Source organism: Microcaecilia unicolor, chromosome 1, assembly GCF_901765095.1.
Source record: "Microcaecilia unicolor chromosome 1, aMicUni1.1, whole genome shotgun sequence".
NCBI lineage: Eukaryota > Metazoa > Chordata > Amphibia > Gymnophiona > Siphonopidae > Microcaecilia > Microcaecilia unicolor.
The window spans coordinates 306,701,183-306,720,774 of NC_044031.1; the positions used below are offsets into that span (position 1 = coordinate 306,701,183).

General features: G+C 45.0%; 1 protein-coding gene across 1 annotated transcript in view; it reads left to right on the plus strand.

The window, feature by feature from the left end:
- LOC115477295 overlaps positions 1–19,592 on the plus strand; it is a 147,605-nt gene that overhangs the window by 53,790 nt on the left and 74,223 nt on the right. Inside the window, exons 5-6 of the mRNA XM_030214117.1 lie at positions 5,675–6,107; positions 19,305–19,425. Coding sequence (XP_030069977.1) covers positions 5,675–6,107; positions 19,305–19,425 — 554 coding nt within the window. The remainder of the gene's footprint in view (positions 1–5,674; positions 6,108–19,304; positions 19,426–19,592) is intronic.

Below are 19,592 nucleotides of genomic sequence, written 5' to 3' on the forward strand. Positions count from 1 at the left end.
GAGGAGTGTTAGTGGATGCAGTGCACTTCAGGCAGGCGGGCCCAGGCCCATCCCCCCTTCCTGTTACACTTGTGGTGGTAAATGTGAGCCCTCCAAAACCCACCAGAAACTCACTGTACCCACATCTAGATGCCCCCCTTCACCCATAAGGGCTATGGTAGTGGTGTACAGTGGTGGGTAGTGGGTTTTGGGGGGGCTCAGCGCACACGGTAAGGGAGCTATGCACCTGGGAGCAATTTGTGAAGTCCACTGCATCGGTACACGCAAGGGAGGTGAACTTTCTTGATAAAATCAAGGACTGCTTCATGGAACAGCTGGTTCAGGAGCCGACAAGAGAATACTAGACTAGACTTAATCATTAGTGGAGCTCATGATCTGGTTCGGGGGGTAACGGTGCAAGGGCCGTTTGATAACAGTGATCATAATATGATCGGTTTTGATATTGGCTACGAAGTAAGTGAACTCAGGAAATCAAATACACTAGCGTTTAACTTTAGAAAAGGAGACTACGATAAAATGAGGAGAATGGTGAAAAAAAGACTGAAGGGAGCGGCTGAAAGGGTAAAAAACTTGAATCAGGCATGGATGCTGTTCAAAAACACCATCCTAGAAGTACAGGACAAATATATTCCGCGTATGAGAAAAAGAGGAAAAAAGACCAAACGTCAGCCGGCGTGGCTAAACGGTAAGGTAAAGGAAGCTATTCGAGCCAAAAAACAATCCTTCAGAAAATGGAGAAGGGAACCGACTAAAGACAATAAGGTAAAGCATAAGGAATGTCAAGCCAAATGCAAAAAGGAGATAAGGAGGGCTAAGAAGGACTTTGAAAAAAAGTTAGCGTTAGAAGCGAAAACACATAGCAAAATTTTTTTTAGGTATATTAAAAGCAGAAAGCCAGCTAAAGAATCAGTAGGGTCGCTGGACGACTGTGGTGTTAAAAGGGGCGATCAGGGAAGACAAAGCTGTAGCGGAGAAATTAAATGAATTCTTTGCTTCGGTCTTCACCGAGGAGGATTTGGGAGGGATACCGGTGCCGGAGAAGGTATTTGAAGCGGACGAGTCAGAAAGACTAAATGATTTCTCTGTAAACTTGGAGGATGTAATGGGGCAGTTCTGCAAACTAAAAAGTAGTAAATCACCAGGACCGGATGGTGTTCATCCCAGAGTATTAATAGAGCTGAAAAATGAACTTGTGGAGCTACTGTTAGTAATATGCAATTTATTCCTAAAATCAGGTGTGGTACCGGAAGATTGGAGGGTGGCCAATGTAACGCCGATTTTTAAAAAGGGTTCCAGAGGAGATCCGGGAAATTATAGACCGGTGAGTCTGACGTCAGTGCCGGGAAAAATGGTGGAGGCTATTATTAAGAATAAAATTACGGAGCACATACAAAAGCATGGGCTACTGAGACAAAGTCAGCACGGATTTAGTGAAGGAAAGTCTTGCCTCACAAATCTGCATTTTTTCGAGGGGGTGAACAAACATGTGGACAAAGGGGAGCCGGTGGATATTGTATATCTACATTTTCAGAAGGCGTTTGACAAAGTGCCTCATGAAAGACTCCAAATGAAACTGGAGAGTCATGGGATCGGAGGCAGTGTATTATTATGGATTAAGAGCTGGTTAAAAGATAGGAAGCAGAGAGTAGGGTTGAATGGTCAGTATTCTCGATGGAGAAGGGTAGTTAGTGGGGTCCCTCAGGGGTCTGTGCTGGGACCACTGCTTTTTAACATATTTAGAAATGACCTTGAGATGGGAGTAACTAGTGAGGTAATTAAATTCGCAGATGACACAAAGTTATCCATGGTCGTCTCGTCGCAGGAGGAGTGTGAAAGATTACAAGAGGACCTCGTGAGACTGGGGGATTGGGCGCCCAAATGGCAGATGAAGTTCAACATTGACAAGTGCAAAGTGATGCACGTGGAAAGGAGGAACCCAAATTACGGCTATGTCATGCAAGGTTCCACTTTAGGAGTTACGGACCAAGAAAGGGATCTGGGAGTCATCGTGGATAGGACGTTGAAATCTTCCTCTCAATGTGCTGCGGTGGCCAAGAAGGCGAACAGAATGTTGAGTATTATTAGAAAAGGGATGGAAAACAAGCATGAGGATGTTATAATGCCGTTATATTGCTCCACCTGGAGTATTGTGTTCAGTTCTGGTCGCCTCATCTCAAAAAAGATATAAAGGAATTGGAGAAGGTGCAGAGAAGGGCGACGAAAATGATAAAAGGGATGGGACGACTACCTTATGAGCAGAGGTTAAGAAGGCTAGGATTCTTTAGCCTGGAGAAAAGGCGGCTGAGGGGTGATATGTTAGAGGTCTACAAAATTTTGAGTGGGGTAGAGCGGACAGATGTGAAGCGTTTGTTTATTCTTTCTAACAATAATAGAACTAGGGGACACAAGATGAAATTAGAATGTGGTAGGTTTAAAACAAATCGGAGAAAGTTTTTCTTTACTCAGTGCGTGGTTAGACTCTGGAACTCATTGCCGGAGAAGGTAGTGACGGCAGCTGGCCTTGCTGACTTTAAAGGGGGTCTGGACAGATTCCTGAAGGAAAAGTCCATTGATCGTTATTAAATTTTGGGATTTTGCCAGGTTCTTGGGGCCTGGATTGGCCGCTGTCAGAGACGGAGTGCTGGGCTTGATGGACCTTTGGTCTTTTCCCAGCGTGGCAGTGCTTATGTACTTATGTACTGCAGTGCCCCCTAGGGTGCCTGGTTGGTGTCCTGGCATGTGAGGGGGACCAGTGCACTACGAATGCTGGCTCCTCCCACTACCAAAGGGCTTGGATTTGGTCATTTCTGAGATGGGCGTCCTCAGTTTCCATTATCGCTGAAAATCAGAAATGACCAAGTCTAAGGACGACCGAAATTTCCAGATTTGGGCGTCCCCGACCATATTATTGAAATGAAAGATGGACATCCATCTTGTTTCGATAATACAGGTTTCCCCGCCCCTTCACAGGGACGTCCTCAGAAAAACTTGGGCGTCCCCTTTGTAACCAGGTACCTCTAGGTGCAGCCAAGGATAGAACAATCTCCTCCAGCCACAGGCTCCCGGTACAGTCAAGAAATAAATGTCCACCAGCAACTTCAATCTTAAGGACTTTATTCCATGCAGGTTTCTAGTAGACCTGATACACAGTTCCAACAGCAGCATTCACCTTCAATCTTAAGCACATATAAGCCACCTGAAAGTGTGTGGCAAATAGTCCCCTTTAAGCAGTAGGCTATCAGCACATACCAGGATTCAATACAGACTCACAGTCAGCTTCAGTCTGGGCTCTTTATGCAGTGCACAATAAGCAGTAGTTCAGTTCCAAATAGAAGCAGTTCATTCAGTTCATCATCACAGTTAAATCACAAAGCAGCAGTTTCTACCTTCTACTCTCTTTACCTTCAGGAGGGGTTCCATACTTTAGGGATTTCTCCTACCCCAAGGGATTCCCCTTTACATCGGCTTCACTGGTCGATTCCAAGGCCATGAAACAATCACCCCAAGGTCCCTCTCCTGGTCTGTTTCTCATCCCCTAGCACATACAACTTCTTTGGATTTTTACTCCACAAGTGCATTACTCAGCACTTCTTGGCATTAAATTTTAACTTGTTTCTAAGTAATATATCAAGAAACCTATCAAGCCTAAAATAGTGCACTGTGAAACACCAATACTTTTTTTTATCATTTTTAAATATGCTGATAGTGCTCAGTGGAGGGGGTTACGTCCACAGGACTCACTTGCAGTACATACTGCCATAGCCCCTTTAAAACATCATTGCACACCACCTCCCTACCTATTTTCTGTTGCACAAAGTATGGAACTTATGTTTCATTTGTCAATTACATCCAACAGCTGTTAAAAATATAAGGACAAGTACTGCTACTTAGCTCATAGTGGTACTTGGCATACCAGAATCTTGAGATCCTCAAACCCTACATAACAAGGTGGTGGGCATAAGGATGCTGGGCTGCAAGGAGAGAGGAATCACCAGTAGAAAAAGGGAGCTGTTAATGCCTTTGTACAAGTCATTAGTGAGGTCCCACTTGGAATATCGTGTTTAGTTCTGGAGGCCAGATCTTGCTAAGGATGTAAGAAGACTCAAAGTGGTCCAGAGGAAGGCTACAAAAATGAGATCAGAATTAGGCCAAGAGATGTACAAGAAGAGACTTGGACTTGAATATGTACACTGTAGAGGAAGGAAGGGATAGAGGAGATAGTCTATAATCAAATCTATTTCCAGAGACAGAGAAGCAGTAAAACAAGAGGACATAATTTAAGGTTGTGGGGTGGTAGACTTAGAAATAACATTAGGGAATACTTTTTCCCAGAGAGTGTGGTAGATGCTTGGAATGCCCTCCCGGTGAAGGTTGTGGAGACAAAAACAGTGACGGAATTCAAAAATGCATAATTTAAACACAAAGGATCCCTTAATAGAAAGAGGATAATATCAAAACAAAACTTAAAACATCAAGAGCTGTAAGTTAATTTATGATGGGCAGAAGTAGTGATCAATGATTAAGTGAAGCCAATACCAGATGGATTTCTATGGTCTATGTTCTGTATTCGACAATCAGATCAGGATGGGATGGAGTGGGTTTCAACGGCAACTCCGGTAATTGGGAAGTAGAGCCAGTGCAGGGCAGACATTTTTTTTATGGTCTGAGCCTTGAAAATGGCAAGGACAGATCAGGATCAAATATGTACATTTTATACCACATTCATATTGCATGCTATGCGTGCTGTATGTCTCCTTGGGGGAGGGGAAGACATCATAAAGTGGAGCTTAGGAGTAAAAAATTGTAATACCAGTGGATGTTTGGTTCAATAATGATTTGATAATGAATGCAACTGTTGGGCAGACTGGATGGACCATGCAGTCTTTATCTGTTTTTATTTACTATGTTTGACATTACCCTCTTGTCCTAGGTTGTTTTTTCTCCATTTTTCCATCCCAGTCCCTTGTGTAGTCCAGTCATTGCAGTGACCAGCGGCTACAGATGATGTCTTCCTCAGGATTCTGCATGTACCTTGAGCCTGGCCATTAGTTGTTGTTGTTGTACAATGATCGAGATTCCCTTCTCCGGGGGAGGGGGGGAGGGGGAACCGATTAGTGCTCTAAAGAACAAGAACTGGGCTCAGGAACTAGAGAGTTCACCACCTAGGTTTGGATACAAATATAAAAACATACATAACAAATGCATATCAGTCTGTAGCAAATTTTGTTCTACGTGCTGGGGACCCAAAGTTTTATTCTTAATATAAAATTACACAGTGTAATTTGTGTATTGTGCTTAATAAATAGGTCCATTTATTTCCTCTTTAATATCAGGCTGTGCTATTATAGCTTCTGTACTGTTGTTGGCAAGAAAACAACATATTTTGTGATTTAATATTGAGGGAATTAACTTAGTCATTGTGGCCTACAAAAAAAATTAAATGTTTTTGCTTTTAATTTAAAGCTACTCTCAGTGGCACATATGTATGGAGGACATTGGGGGCCTTTAGGTTAAGATATCCTTAATAGAGATGATTGTGCTGAAGTCCTTGACCCAAGGCAGAGAAATATTTCTTTTACACTATTAGATGATTCTAGGATTGTGGGAGGAACAGTGGTATAAAGACATTATAGAGCTCTGTGTTCTGATAATTTGGTTCTTCTTTACCCTTCAGACTCCAACATGAACAGCAGGAACCAGAGTGAAGGCTGGAAGAAGGGTCGCATGGAGAGTGGCTACTTTTCCCTGGAGCGACGAAAGTCAGAGTCCAACCGGGTTCCTTCCCCTGTGCATCCAGCAAGTGAAAGCCGCAGCCGCCGTCCCTCCTGCAAAGACCCTGTTGCCAGCAGCATCAGCTTGGGCACTGGCAGAAAGCTCACATCTTCTGTAAGATCTCTGGATTCGGAATTGAATTGGGGCACCGTGACAAGCAGCAGTGGGCATGGACTGGTGAGGCATAACTACACAGCACTGGCTGACATCCCCAAACTCAGGCGCCTCAGTAGCCAGGAGGGCTTTGATCGGAAGCACAAACAGGCTGGGCTTGGACTACGAACTCAGAGCCCAGGGAGAGCAGAGGTGGAGCGCATGTTTGGACAGGAGCGCAAGTAAGTAGTGTATCCTGGCGATGTAGGGAATGGGATTTGGGAACAGATCTCAAGAGAGATGGAGAATGCTTGCTCATTGATCAAAGGAGATGGAGGGTCCATCTGTTTTACAGTTGCATAAGAATTCCTGCCGTATACTACAGTGCTGTTGTAGTCTTCCTGGCTGAGGGGCCAATAGAGAAAGCTTGCACAGATGGTAGCATGGGTTAGTGTAATATCTCCACATAATTTTCTCATGATGCAGAAAAAGGTTTTGAGAAGCTAACTCTGCACAAAACCCTGCATTAGACACAAGTGCACAGAATATTAAAATCAATAGTAATGATGCTTTTAGCTATTCCACTGTGAGAAGTGCGAGGAAGATTAAAGGCTGAGCACAACACAGGAGCATGAATGCCAGATCTGAGGAGGCATAGATTAGTTCATTCTTCTGCAGTAGCGTCTGAGGATTTAATGTCCATTTCCTTTTTTGCTGTGAACATAAAAGTACCTGCAAACTTTGTTATGGCCTCCATGAACAGTATGGTTACCAAAAAGACAGAATGGGAGAGATGATGGTTCTGCACTAAGAGCAGCTACAGCTGTGCACAGGGCCGAGCAGAAAAAAATTGTATCAGCACACGTCTGTAAAGGCTAAAGGGCTATGGATTTGGTATACTGCCTTTCTGTGGTACTGGACTCACAATCTAAGTTTTTTTTCTACCTGGGGCAATTTAGGGTTAAGTGACTTGCCCAGAGTTACAGAGAGCTGTAGTGGGAATTGAACTTGGTTCTCAGCCCTCTGCTCTAACCCTTAGGATACTCCTCCTTCACATATGCTGAATGCTCTGCATAAAATGTTTGCAGTGCTGATGTTTATGTAAAGAATAACATTTCAGCACATGTACAATATTAGAAGTCAACTGAATTTCAGTTTCAAATTTGGTGCCAAAACGAGACCCAAATCCAAATTTGGTCTTGTTTTGGTGCAGTTTCAGCTGAAATAATAATAATAATAATAAAAAAAAAAAAATCAATGTAGTGTAGTGCGGTGTGTGTTCTCCCCCCTTGAATAGGCCTCAGGAGAGGGCTTGCCCCTCCCCCCCAGGCCTACCTTGGTGGTCTAGTGACTAGTTGGGGCAGGATTGAGCCCCAGTTGCTCCTGCCCATGCCATCTCCGCCGTCAAAATGGACGACATGAACCCTAGCAGCAGCCTCTCGGCAACCATTTTGGAGATTGGAGCTGGCATGGGCTGGAGTGATCCATAGTCGGAGATGGCATGGGTAGGAGTGACTGGGGATTGCTCCTGCCTTGATTAGCCACTAGACTTCCAAGGACTCTAAGGTAGGCCCGGGAGGGGAGGGAGTGGTGGCTATCTTTGTTCAGGGGAAGAGAGAGAGGGAGGAGAGTGGAGGCTGTTATTGTTCAAGGTGTACTAGGCTGCGTATTTTGGTTTGCATTCGCTAAACAACTTATGAAATTTTATAAAATATTATAGAAATAATTTACAGGAATTAGAGAGAATTAAAAGTCTTTAATTACTCACCCACCATCACAGCATCTGACATCAGTTGTAAAGTTATAACAAAACATACAAAATCTAACATCAGTACCTCTGGTAATTATAAGTAATTAGACTAATTATATAAAGAAGAGAAAAAGAAGGAAGGAGAGTTTGTTCCTCATACAAAAGTCACAGAACAGAGAGAAAGCAGAGAAAGAAAGAAAGAGTAAATGAAAGAAGGATTCTTAGATACTGAGAATTAGATTCTACGAAGGTGGGGAGGCAAACCCCTTCGGGAAAAACCATAGGCCATTGGACGGTTCTGAAACTCTCTCCAAGCCTAGTTTTTCAGAGTTCCTTTGTCTGCAGCGTGGTTTTATAGGCTGTGGTGAGCATCCACCTCTCCTCTACCCTGGACCAATCATAGGTGCTGCATATGGGCTGGAGACTTGTAATTGGGACTTTCATATGTGCTGGAGGCTTGCAATTGTTGTCCTTGCCATTTCCTCTTTTCAGTAAATTACTTTTGTACCAGGATATACCAGGTATCTGAGTTGCCAGTTGCCTTAGCAACATTTTCACCATCAGAGCATGTGACCAGCCAGAAATTCCTTCATGTGGCTGATAGGAAAAGAGAGATGGGGGGTGGGAATTAATGCAGTATATCTGAAGTAAAACTTTATAGCTTATAGCTAAAATTATAAAACAAAGGGGAAGAATACGAGGGAGTGGGTGGTTACAACCAGTCAGTGGCGTACTGAGGGTGGGGTGGTCCGCCCCGGGTGCAAACTGCTGGACGGGTGCAGGGAGCAGCCACGCAGCTGTCGGCTCCACTGGTTCCCTGCGCCCTCTGCTCTGGAACAGGTTACTTCCTGTTCTGGGGCAGAGGGAGTAGGGAACAAGCAGAGCCAAAGGCCGCGCGGTTGCTCCCAGCAGGTAAGAATGCACCCGGGGGGGGGGGGGGGGGGGGGGAGTGCCGTGCTGCACCCGGTGGGGGGTGAGCAGCAGTGATCCGCCCTGAGTGGCAGCCGACCAAGGATTTATTTATTTATTTATCAATGTATTTATACCCCACAAACACGCAGGCTCAATGTGGCTTACAAAACCAGAGAGAGACAGAGATCTCTGGGTGATATCAGAGACAAATTAGAAAAGAGCAAAAGTGCAAGAAAGAAAAGACACTTTACATAGAACGGTACAAAAGAATTGGTCCAACCAGAATCCACGTTTGCATGCTTGCAGGGGTTATAGGCCTACATAGGTCTTGTAGAAAATGTTTTTGCAAACAGATGCGTTTTTAGTGCCTTGCAAAAGAGAAGGTAGTCACTCAGACTTGTTATTGCTCTTAGAAGTGCATTCCAGCTTTGCGCACTGATGAATGGAAAGCTTGACACCTGAATAGAGCCATGCTTACATCCTTTCCAGATTGGGTAATGCAAGGTGAGATACAATCGCGATGTCGGGTCAGCATTTCTGGCAGGCAAATCGATCATGGTCAGCATGTAACTTGGTACAACCCCACTGATGATTTTGTGTACCATGGTGCAAACCTTGAATACAATTCGCTCCTTGATTGGAAACCAATGAAGTTTAGCAAGAAGAGGCTTTGCACTATTGAACCGGGCTTTATTGAAGATAAGTCTTGCCGCTGTATTTTGGGATCACCACTGCATCCGGTTTAGGAGCAGGGCCAATTTCGGTTTCAGCTTCAATTTTGGCTAAAACCGATCAACTAATTTCAGCCACAGATTTAGTTTTGGCTGAAACAAAAAAAAAAAAGAATAAGAAAAAAACATTCCAGTTGCCCTCTAGCAGATGTGTGTCCATGCTCTTCATTGAGACTGTGAAAAAGTTGTCAGGTACTGTTATGCTGCAGAACCTTCTGTGTATGTGTCCAGTGTGGTTTTGTACAGGTCACATTTGCAAACAGGTTGCATAAATTTAAGCACCATTTCCATGCTTGTGTGTGTGTGTTTGTTTTTTTTTAAATGCGCTGGCCAGTGTTTTAAACAAATGATTACTGTGTGATTTAAATATTTACCTGTTTATGTGCATTCAAGAAGAGAGTTTGAATCCTTGCTGTCTGAATAAAAAAGTATTTGAATCAGTGGTGTAGCCAAGAGGGGGCCTTGGGAGCCTGGGACCCCCAAGTTGGGCTTGCCCCCCCAAGGTCTACTGGTTTGGCTGGCAGGGGTCCCCAAGCCCCACCAGCAGAAGCCTTTCTCTAGGGTATTTGCCCTGCGCTGCTTGTCTTCCCCCCCCCCCCCCCCCATGCTTGCTCAGTTTTCCTCCCCACAGCAAAAAGAAAAACAAGCTGGAGCTTTCTCTCTCTGCCGCCTTTCTGCCTGGCCCGCTGCCTCTGATTCAGTAGAAACTGTGTGGGGCCATAGAGTCTGCACGTCACTGACAGCTCTGTCGGTCCCACTCCCATATGATGCAACTTCCTGCTTGGATTCCACGTCCTCCTCGTCGGTACTGAGGAGTACAGATGACGTGCCTCGAGCGAAGGCTAAGAAGCATTGCCATTGGTCTCCTTCTAGACATGGTACTGGGAGCTCTGGGGCGTCGAAGGATTCAGCACCCGTGAAGCATCGATGCTGGGAGGACCGCTCACCCTCCATTCAAGAGGTGTTGGTCCTCGGATAGCCCGGTACCGCCTCCTCGCCCTTTGCAGATTCTGCCTCCGACTCCTGCACCGGCCCCTCAGCCTTTCCCGGCAGACACTCTGGACGAGCGCATCCGAGCCATTCTCCCAGGTCTTCTTCCCGGGCGCCTTCAGCATCTACCTCAACAGGTAGACGATTTTTCAGGGGAAGGAGGAATGCTCCCTATGCTTACAATAAGCGTAGGTACAATCCACCTTCCCGTCAGCCTTCTCAGGCTCAGCCCCAGCACGCTCGTTCGCGTCAACAGCGTGCGCCCAGACAGGCCCCTACAGCTCCCCAGCAAAAGCAAGGGACGGGCTTTTGACTGGCTCCAGATGAGCATAGTCGCTCTAAAAGTACCTGTGTCGGACGATCTACCGGTCGGGGGGGGGGGGGGAGGCTAAGATTTTTTCACCAAAGGTGGCCTCTCATAACCTCCGATCGGTGGGTTCTTCAAATAGTCCGGTTAGGGTACTCCCTCAATTTAGTCTCTAGACCTCCAAATTGCCCACTGGGAGCTCAATCCTTTAGCTTCCAGCACAGGCAGGTACTTGCAGAGGAACTCTCCGCCCTTCTCAGCACCAATGCGGTCGAGCCCATTCCACTCGGGCAAGAAGGGCTGGGATTCTATTCCAGGTACTTCCTTGTGCAAAAGAAAACAGGGGGGATGCGTCCCATCCTAGACCTAAGGGCCCTGAACAAACTCCTGGTTTGAGAAAAGTTCAGGATGCTTTCCCTGGTCACCCTTCTTCCCATGATTCAGGAAAACGATAGGCTATGGACTTAAAGGATGCTTATACACACATCCTGATACTTCCTGTGAGCAGAAAGTATCTTCGATTCCGTCTGGGGACACAACACTTCCAGTATTGTGGGCTGCCCTTTGGTCTCACGTGTGCGCCAAGGGTGTTTACAAAATGCCTAGCAGTGGTTTCAGTGTCGCTACGCAGACTGGGGATGCATGTGTTCCCTTACCTCGACGATTGGCTGGTAAAGAACACCTCTGAGACAGGAGCTCTACAGTCCATGCAGATGACTATTCAACTCCTGGAGCTACTAGGGTTTGTTCTAAATTATCCAAAGTCCCATCTTCTTCCAGTTCAAAAACTAGAATTCATAGGAGCTCTGCTGTACTCACAGGCAGCTCATGCCTATCTCCCCGCGGCGAGGGCAGACAACCTTCTGTCTCGTTTCCATGGCCAGAGCGTCTCAGCAGATCACAGCTCGGCAGATGTTGAGGCTTCTAGGCCATATGGCCTCCACAGTTCATGTGACTTACATGGCTCGTCTTCATATGAGATCGGCTCAATGGACCCTAGCTTCCCAGTGGTATCAAGCTGGAGGGAATCTAGAGGATGTGATCCAGCGTCCACCGACTTTCACAATTCGCTTCGGTGGTGGACGATTCGATCCAATTTGACCTTGGGACGTCCATTTCAAATTCCTCAGCCGCAAAAAGTGCTGACAAAGGATGCATCCCTTCTGGGGTGGGGAGCACATGTAGATGGGCTTCACACCCAGGGAGTTTGGTCCCTCCAGGAATCAGGTCTTTAGCCAGACTTATATTCGGGAAAGCAAAATACGGAAGCGCCAAACCGCTAAGGGAGAAACTACACTGGCTTCCACTAAAGGAACGAATTGTGTTCAAAGTATGCACCATGGTCCATAAAATTATAAATGGAGAAGCTCCGGCCTACATGTCAGACCTCGTAGACCTACCTGCTAGGAATGCTAAAAGGGCAGCACATACATTCCTTAACCTCCACTACCCCAACTGCAAAGATTTAAAATATAAGTCCACCTACGCAACCAGCTTCTCCTACATTTGCACACAGCTATGGAACGCGCTCCCGAAGACCATAAAGACAACGCAAGATCTAACCATCTTTTGTAAACTACTGAAAACGGACCTATTCAAAAAAGCATACAACAAACAATCATCCTAACTTCTAAACAACAATGAAGAATAAGACCGAAACGACATAACCACTGCCCTACACTTATTACTCTTACCATAATACCATCACCTGAGCAACTACATAAAGCCGACACCTACACAAGACCACAATGTATTCTTCTACCACACATATATGCACTTGTTTGCAAACCACGTGTTAACAAGTACGCAAGCACACAATGCATTCTTCTACCATGTATGTACGCACTTGATTGCAAAATCATGTGCATATCTAAAGTCCGGAAATGGCAATAGCCATAACGGCAAATGTAAGCCACATTGAGCCTGCAAATAGGTGGGAAAAAGTGGGATACAAATGCTACAAAATAAATAAATAAATAAATCTCCTGGAGTTGCAAGCGGTCTGGAACGCTCTAAAGGCTTTCAGAGATCGGCTGTCCAATCAAATTATTCAAATTCGGACAATCAGGTTGCCATGTACTACATCAACAAGCAGGGGGGCACCGGTTCTTGCCCGTGTTGGGAAGCCGTCCAGATGTGGCCACGTATCTGGCAGGCATAAACAACAGTCTGGCCGACAGGTTGAGCAGGATAATGCAACCTCACGAGTGGTCGCTCAACACAGGCATAGTCCGCAAGATCTTCTGAGTGTGGGGCACCCCCTCGGTGGATCTTTTTGCCACTCAGCTCAATCACAAGGTCCCTCAGTTCTGTTCCAGACTTCAGGCCAATGACAGACTAGCGTCGGATGCCTTTCTCCTGCATTGGGGGAAGGGCCTTCTGTATGCGTATCCTCCCATACCTCTGGTGGGGAAGACTTTGTGGAGATTGGAGTGTTTTCCAACCCTCATCACTCAGAACGAGGGGGCGCTTCTGCATCCCAACCTCCAGTCTCTGGCTCTCATGGCCTGGATTTTGAGGGCGTAGATTTCGCCTCCTTGGGTCTTTCTGAGGGTGTCTGCCAGGTCTTGCTTGCATCCAGGAAAGATTCCATGAAGAGGTGTTACTCTTTTAAATGGAAGAGGTTTGTCGTTTGGTGTGACAGCAAGGCCCTAGATCCTCGCTCTTGTCCTACACAGACCCTGCTTGAATAACTTCTACACTAGTCAGAGTCTGGTCTTAAGACCAACTCCGTAAGAGTTCATCTTAGTGCAATTAGTGCTTTTCATTATCGTGTAGAGGGTAAGCCTATCTCTGGACAGCCTTTAGTTGTTCGCTTCATGAGAGGTTTGCTTTTGTCAAAGCCCCCTGTCAAACCTCCACCAGTGTCATGGGATCTCAACGTCGTTCTCACCCAGCTGATGAAAGCTCCTTTTGAGCCACTGAATTCCTGCCATCTGAAGTATTTGACCTGGAAGGTCATTTTCTTGGTGGCTATTACTTCAGCTCGTAGAGTCAGTGAGCTTCAAGCCTTGGTAGCCCATGCTCCCTATACTAAGTTTCATCATAATAGAGTAGTCCTCCACACGCACCCTAAGTTCTTGCCGAAGGTGGTGTCGGAGTTCCATCTGAACCAGTCAATTGTCTTGCCAACATTTTTTCCCCGTCCTCATACCCGCCCTGCTGAACATCAGTTGCACACATTAACATAGTAACATAGTAGATGACGGCAGAAAAAGACCTGCATGGTCCATCTAGTCTGCCCAAGATAAACTCATATGTGTATACCTTACCTTGAATTTGTACCTGTCTTTTTCAGGGCACAGACCGAATAAGTCTGCCCAGCAGTATTTCCCGCCTCCCAACCACCAGTCCCGCCTCCCATCACCGGCTCTGGTACAGACCGTATAAGTCTGCCCTCCCCTATCCTAACCTCCCAACCACCAACCCCTCTTCCCCCCACCTGCTCCGCCACCCAATTTCAGCTAAGCTTCTGAGGATCCATTCCTTCTGCACAGGATTCCTTTATGCATATCCCACGCATGTTTGAATTCCGTTACCGTTTTCATCTCCACCACCTCCCGCGGGAGGGCATTCCAAGCGTCCACCACCCTCTCTGTGAAAAAATACTTCCTGACATCTTTCCTGAGTCTGCCCCCCTTCAATCTCATTTCATGTCCTCTCGTTCTACTGCCTTCCCATCTCTGGAAAAGATTCATTTGCGGATTAATACCTTTCAAATATTTGAACGTCTGTATCATATCACCCCTGTTCCTCCTTTCCTCCAGGGTATACATGTTCAGGTCAGCAAGTCTCTCTTCATACGTCTTGGAATGCAAATCCCATACCATCCTCGTAGCTTTTCTTTGCACCGCTTCCATTTTTTTAACATCCTTCACCAGGTATGGCCTCCAGAACTGAACACAATACTCCAGGTGGGGCCTCACCAACGTCTTATACAGGGGCATTAAAACCTCAAGACTGCAAGAGAGCATTGGTCTTCTATGTGGAGAGGACAAGCCCCTTCAGACAGTCCACTCAAATGTTTATTTCTTTCGATCCCAACAGAAGGGAAGTTGCTGTCGGGAAATGCACTATTTCCAGTTGGCTAGCAGATTGCATTTCCTTCATTTATGCCCAGGAGGGTCATGTCACGGCTCATAGTGTTTGAGCCATGGCAGCGTCAGTGGCCCACTTGAAGTCAGCCACTATAGAAGAGATTTGCAAGGCTGCGACGTGGTCATCTATCCACACATTCACATCTCATTACTGCCTTCAGCAGGATACCCGACGCGACAGTCGGTGCTGCAGAATCTGTTTGGGGTTTAGAATCCAACTCCACCCCCCTAGGCCCATTTTGTTCTGTTCCAGACTGCACTCTCAGTTAGATGTTTCTTCGTAGGTTAATCCTTGTTATGTCCTCTCCGTTGCAAGGCCCAATTGACCTTTCTTTCTTGTTTTGAGTGAGCCTGGGGGCTGGGGATACCCCAGTCATGAGAACAAGCAGCCTGCTTGTCCTCAGAGAAAATGAAGGTACATACCTGTAGCAGGTATTCTCCGAGGACAGCAGGCTGATTGTTCTCACATACCCGCCCGCCTCCCCTTTGGAGTTGTCCTTTTCCTCTTTGCTTTGTTATTGAACTGATTGGGACTCTCACACGATGGGCGGGAAGATGGCCACCCCCATGCGCGCTTGAAGGCTCTAGCAAACTTTTGTTGCTAGGAAGATTTCCATTCCTCGGGGCTGCCGTGGACATCAACCAGTCGTGAGAACAATCAGCCTGCTGTCCTCGGAGAATACCTGCTACAGGTATGTATCTTCATTTTCTGTTTTAAGTGTTCTATTTTGGTGCTTTATTTTGACTTGTGGCACATAATTCACTGGAATATGTTCATTGTCCATATTACCATCAGTAACATTGATACTGGGGGAGGCAGCTGGTGCAGCTGCACCAGAGCAACATAGTAAAGGGGGCCTTCTCTGCTATCCCAAAGATTTAAATTTGTCCTTCCAGATTTAAATTGGTTCCCAGCCCCACCCCACTTTATCCTCCCCAAACATCTATGTCACTGCCCGCCTATGGGAGGAAGGCTTCTGCTGGCAGGGCTTGGGGACCCCTACTAACCAAGGTATGTGGGGTTTCAGTGGGGGCAGAGAGCAGCGGAGAGGCGGGGCAAAATGTGCCCCCCACTCAAAAAAATTGAGGTCTGGCTATGCCCCTGATTCGAATATTGATTAACGCATGAGGGGTGTGAGGTACTTTTGCCTTTTGGAGGGGGGGGGGGGGGTGATGGCTATCAGAGAGGGGACTGAGGTTGCATATCAGAACGGTATGATGTCATATCTTATAGCTACTATATTTAAAGTGACCTATCTCACTCTAATCACTCTGCGGCACATTTGCAAATCTCAATTCAACAGATGCAAAAGTATTTCTTTTATATTTTTGTTTCTATTATATGCCCTTAGAAGTCTTTTTTCGGAAAAGCCGGAGTGCACTGACAGGATGGGCCTATATTTTCTTTTAATCAAAGTAATTTGATCTGATAAAGATGAATATTTTGTCACACAAACTAGTTGATCTTCAACAGAAATGCGTTAATTCTGTAATGACAAATCATGATCATTATATAGTGCCCTTCAATATGCTTTTCTAATTACTGGGCATATTAAAAAATTTGAATGATAGTATCCCTTTTTCACAACTCCTCCAATACCAAAGGATTTGTTTGATGCAGATAGAGTGTAGATGTCATGCAAAGACCTTATGTAGTTAGTTTAAGGCACATGGCTACCTGTCACTAGTAATTAGAAAGGCACTATGGGATCATTTTACCAAGCTGCGAGAAAAAAGAGCCCTGCGCTAGTGACGGGGGCTGTTTTTCCTGGTGTGCCAGCGCCCTTTTTACCGCAACAGGTAAAAAGATCCCAGACAAACTTGGCCATGCGATAAGAAAACTCTTACTGCGTGGCCATGCAGCAGGGAGTCCTAACCGCCACTCATCGTGGTGGCGATAAGGGCTCCCGCGGTAACCGGTCAGAGCACAGCGATGCCCAATTACTGCTGGGTTACCAGCGCATAAGCCATTTCCATTGGACCAGCAGTAGTCCCAATTTAGCAGTTGGTAAGCCCGCATCGTATTTACCGACACTTGGTAAAAGATCCCCTATGTAATGATTGTTGAATACTAGGCCTTTGGTTATTTGTGGAGGTTTTTTGGCCAAAGCAAGAGATGGCATAACAGTTGTAGACTGTAAGTTCCCTTCCATTCTAGTCAAAGCTTATATTTCACCCTCACATGGATTCATTGCGGATTACAAGAGAAGAAAATGTCACATTCAGATGGAAGTACAAAGCAAAGCATACAAAAAAGGAAATTATAATATGAAACAGAATCAGTATCTGAGTACATAAAAGCCTTCAAGTACTTTCTAAATATTATGATGAGCACCTTGTAGCCAAGAGTTCACTGCACCTGATCTCCTCTCTCTCTTAAGACACTGGATTCTAACCACTTTCTTAGACAGTTGAGGACTTAGTGTGAGTTCCCTGGTTCTTCATAGACTTGACTGTAGCCTGTTTACTGTGTGTTGACTCTTCAACAAGTTCTACCTGGAATGCTACTATATGACAGGCCCTCCTCATGGCCCTGCCAAGGCTAACCAGAGCTTAGTTTCTACAAAAGGGCTCAGAAACAGCTCTCCCTTTGTCACCTAATGTAATCAGAGTCAATGTTAGGGCCTTCCTTCCACCTTAGGTGACTTTTTTCCACCTCTGGTTCTTCACTCCCAACTTTTCTGAGAAGGTTATTCAAGGATTATATAACAGTTCTGGTACCATCCCTTGGTCATCAGGCTTCTTTCATTCACTTTAAGACACTGGTTATTAGGCTGAAGGTAATATGCAAATTAAGTGGTTCTAAGACTCCACCAATATCCAAATTAGCTTCCTATAGCATTTTAATGAAAGTTACTTTGTGGGGGAATTACTTCTTCACATCAATAAGTCATCAAATACTCTACACCTGAGCACTCCTTAGGAAGATTTGGAGTCTCAGTAAAACAGCCTCCACTCCTGAACAAGACTTCTCAACTTTCAGCACAATTTTACAGTCCTGTCCACAACCCCAGGCTGTTAGTCCACTTTTTAAGTCCATCAGCCCAGTGTTGCCTCATACTGGGGTTCCCCAACTAAATACAAACTTCATTATCACAACATCAAGATAAGTACCTTTTTTGGCCCAGTTGTCTTAACAAAACATCAAGGAAAGTACATTCTTTGGTCTACTAGTCCTGGCTCCAATCAGTTCCTGTGCTTTTTTTATAGAGCTGGTAATAGCCTAACACACCCCTTCTGGGCTCCTCCTTCTAGTTCTTGAAGGGTCCAGAACCTTCTCCTGGGTGCTTTCCTCCTAAAGGGGAATCCTTTGCTAGGGCCCTTCCCAGCCCCTATGCTCCTGACCCTTGCTGGAGCTCCCTTAATGACTTCTTTACAGCATTTTACAAGCTTTTCACTTTGAGCGCCCTCTGGTGGCCTTTTCAGGGTATGGCATGTCTGTGTTTAACAATATTAAATAAGAACAAACAGCCCTAATCTGGTGGGAAATAACATTTCATATTTTTATAGCCAAATATTTAAAAGAATTGGTCAAATAACTTTTCAAGCGTATGCCTCTAGCACACAGAAATATTAAAGTGTAGGAGTGAACCACACACAAAGTCCTACCCGAGGAAATCAAAAGACAATATTTACATAGACTTGCTGAGTTTTGACATCAAGATTTAAAAACTATATAAGCAATTTTAAACTTTATACGAGAGGAGATTGGAAGCCAGTATAATTTTTTTTAAGGCGTGAAGAAACACAAATTTATTCAGCTTAAAAATGAATCTCTCTGCAGTGTTCTGGAGTAGCTGTAATCTCCTAAAGGTTTCATGGTAATTCCCCTGTATAAAGAATTGCAATAATCAAACTAAGGCAATACTTCTAAAACTTTCTACACTGATACTGGACTGAATTGCCCTTAATTGACTAAGACAAAAATGAAACTTCTTAACAAATGCATTAATCTCATCTTCGAAGATTAATACTTCAAATCCAGTATAATACCTAAGACTTTTGCGATATTTAAAATTTCCCCTGTATTACGTTGCAGGAATTTTTGCAACAATGAATCGAAATCCCCGAACCAGACAATATTTGTTTTCAGCCTACTTAATTTGAGAAAAATTTTATGAGCCCATGTGTCAATCAATCAAATATTCTCAGCAAAGCTGCAGTGTTTTCAAAGGTGTCCAACGCTTGACATAAAAGAAATATGTCTGGATATCACTAAGTGAAGTTAAGAATGCACCCAATGGTCTCATATATACATTAAAGAGCAAAAGAGGCAAGAGGGACCCCTGAGGAACACCACACCCAGGAATCCAGGGCCCAGAAACAACACCATTTTTCCTTGCGTTTAATACTTTATGAAACAAATTATAATTTTAAACCTCTGCTGTCCTTTGTTTATGTGATGTTTGTGCGTTTGTCTCTTATCCCCTGTTTGGTTAATTGTACATCGCCTTGATGCTTGGCTTTGAGCAGTATAATAAATTGTTTAATAAATAAAAATCCCAGACTGACCTAAAATCTTCCTCCTGAACCTGAGTAACTTGAAATTCCTGCAGCATACCAGGCTGCGTTGCAATTTCATGGCTTAGATTCTGTTCATTTTTTAATGTTCCTTTTCCCTCTTTGGATTGTGCCCTGGCTGTGGCTGTCAGGAAGGCCGATGTTCTGGAAGCATTTCAGGCACTGGAAGCGGGGCTAATACACCGACTGGAAGGGAAGTCCTTTGTGGGTCTGCAGAGGAGGAGACAGTCCAGTCCAATACTGTATAGAGAGGTAAGAAGACTGAGGGAGACAGGTGAGAGAGATCACCTGAGGAGGTACTCAAAAACTGCATCAGGTATTTTTGTGTCTGTGTGTGTATTCATCTGCATGAGCATGTGTGTTTGGGTATTCATCTCTGTGAGTTTGTGTGTATTGAAATGTTACTTTTGCAATACTTG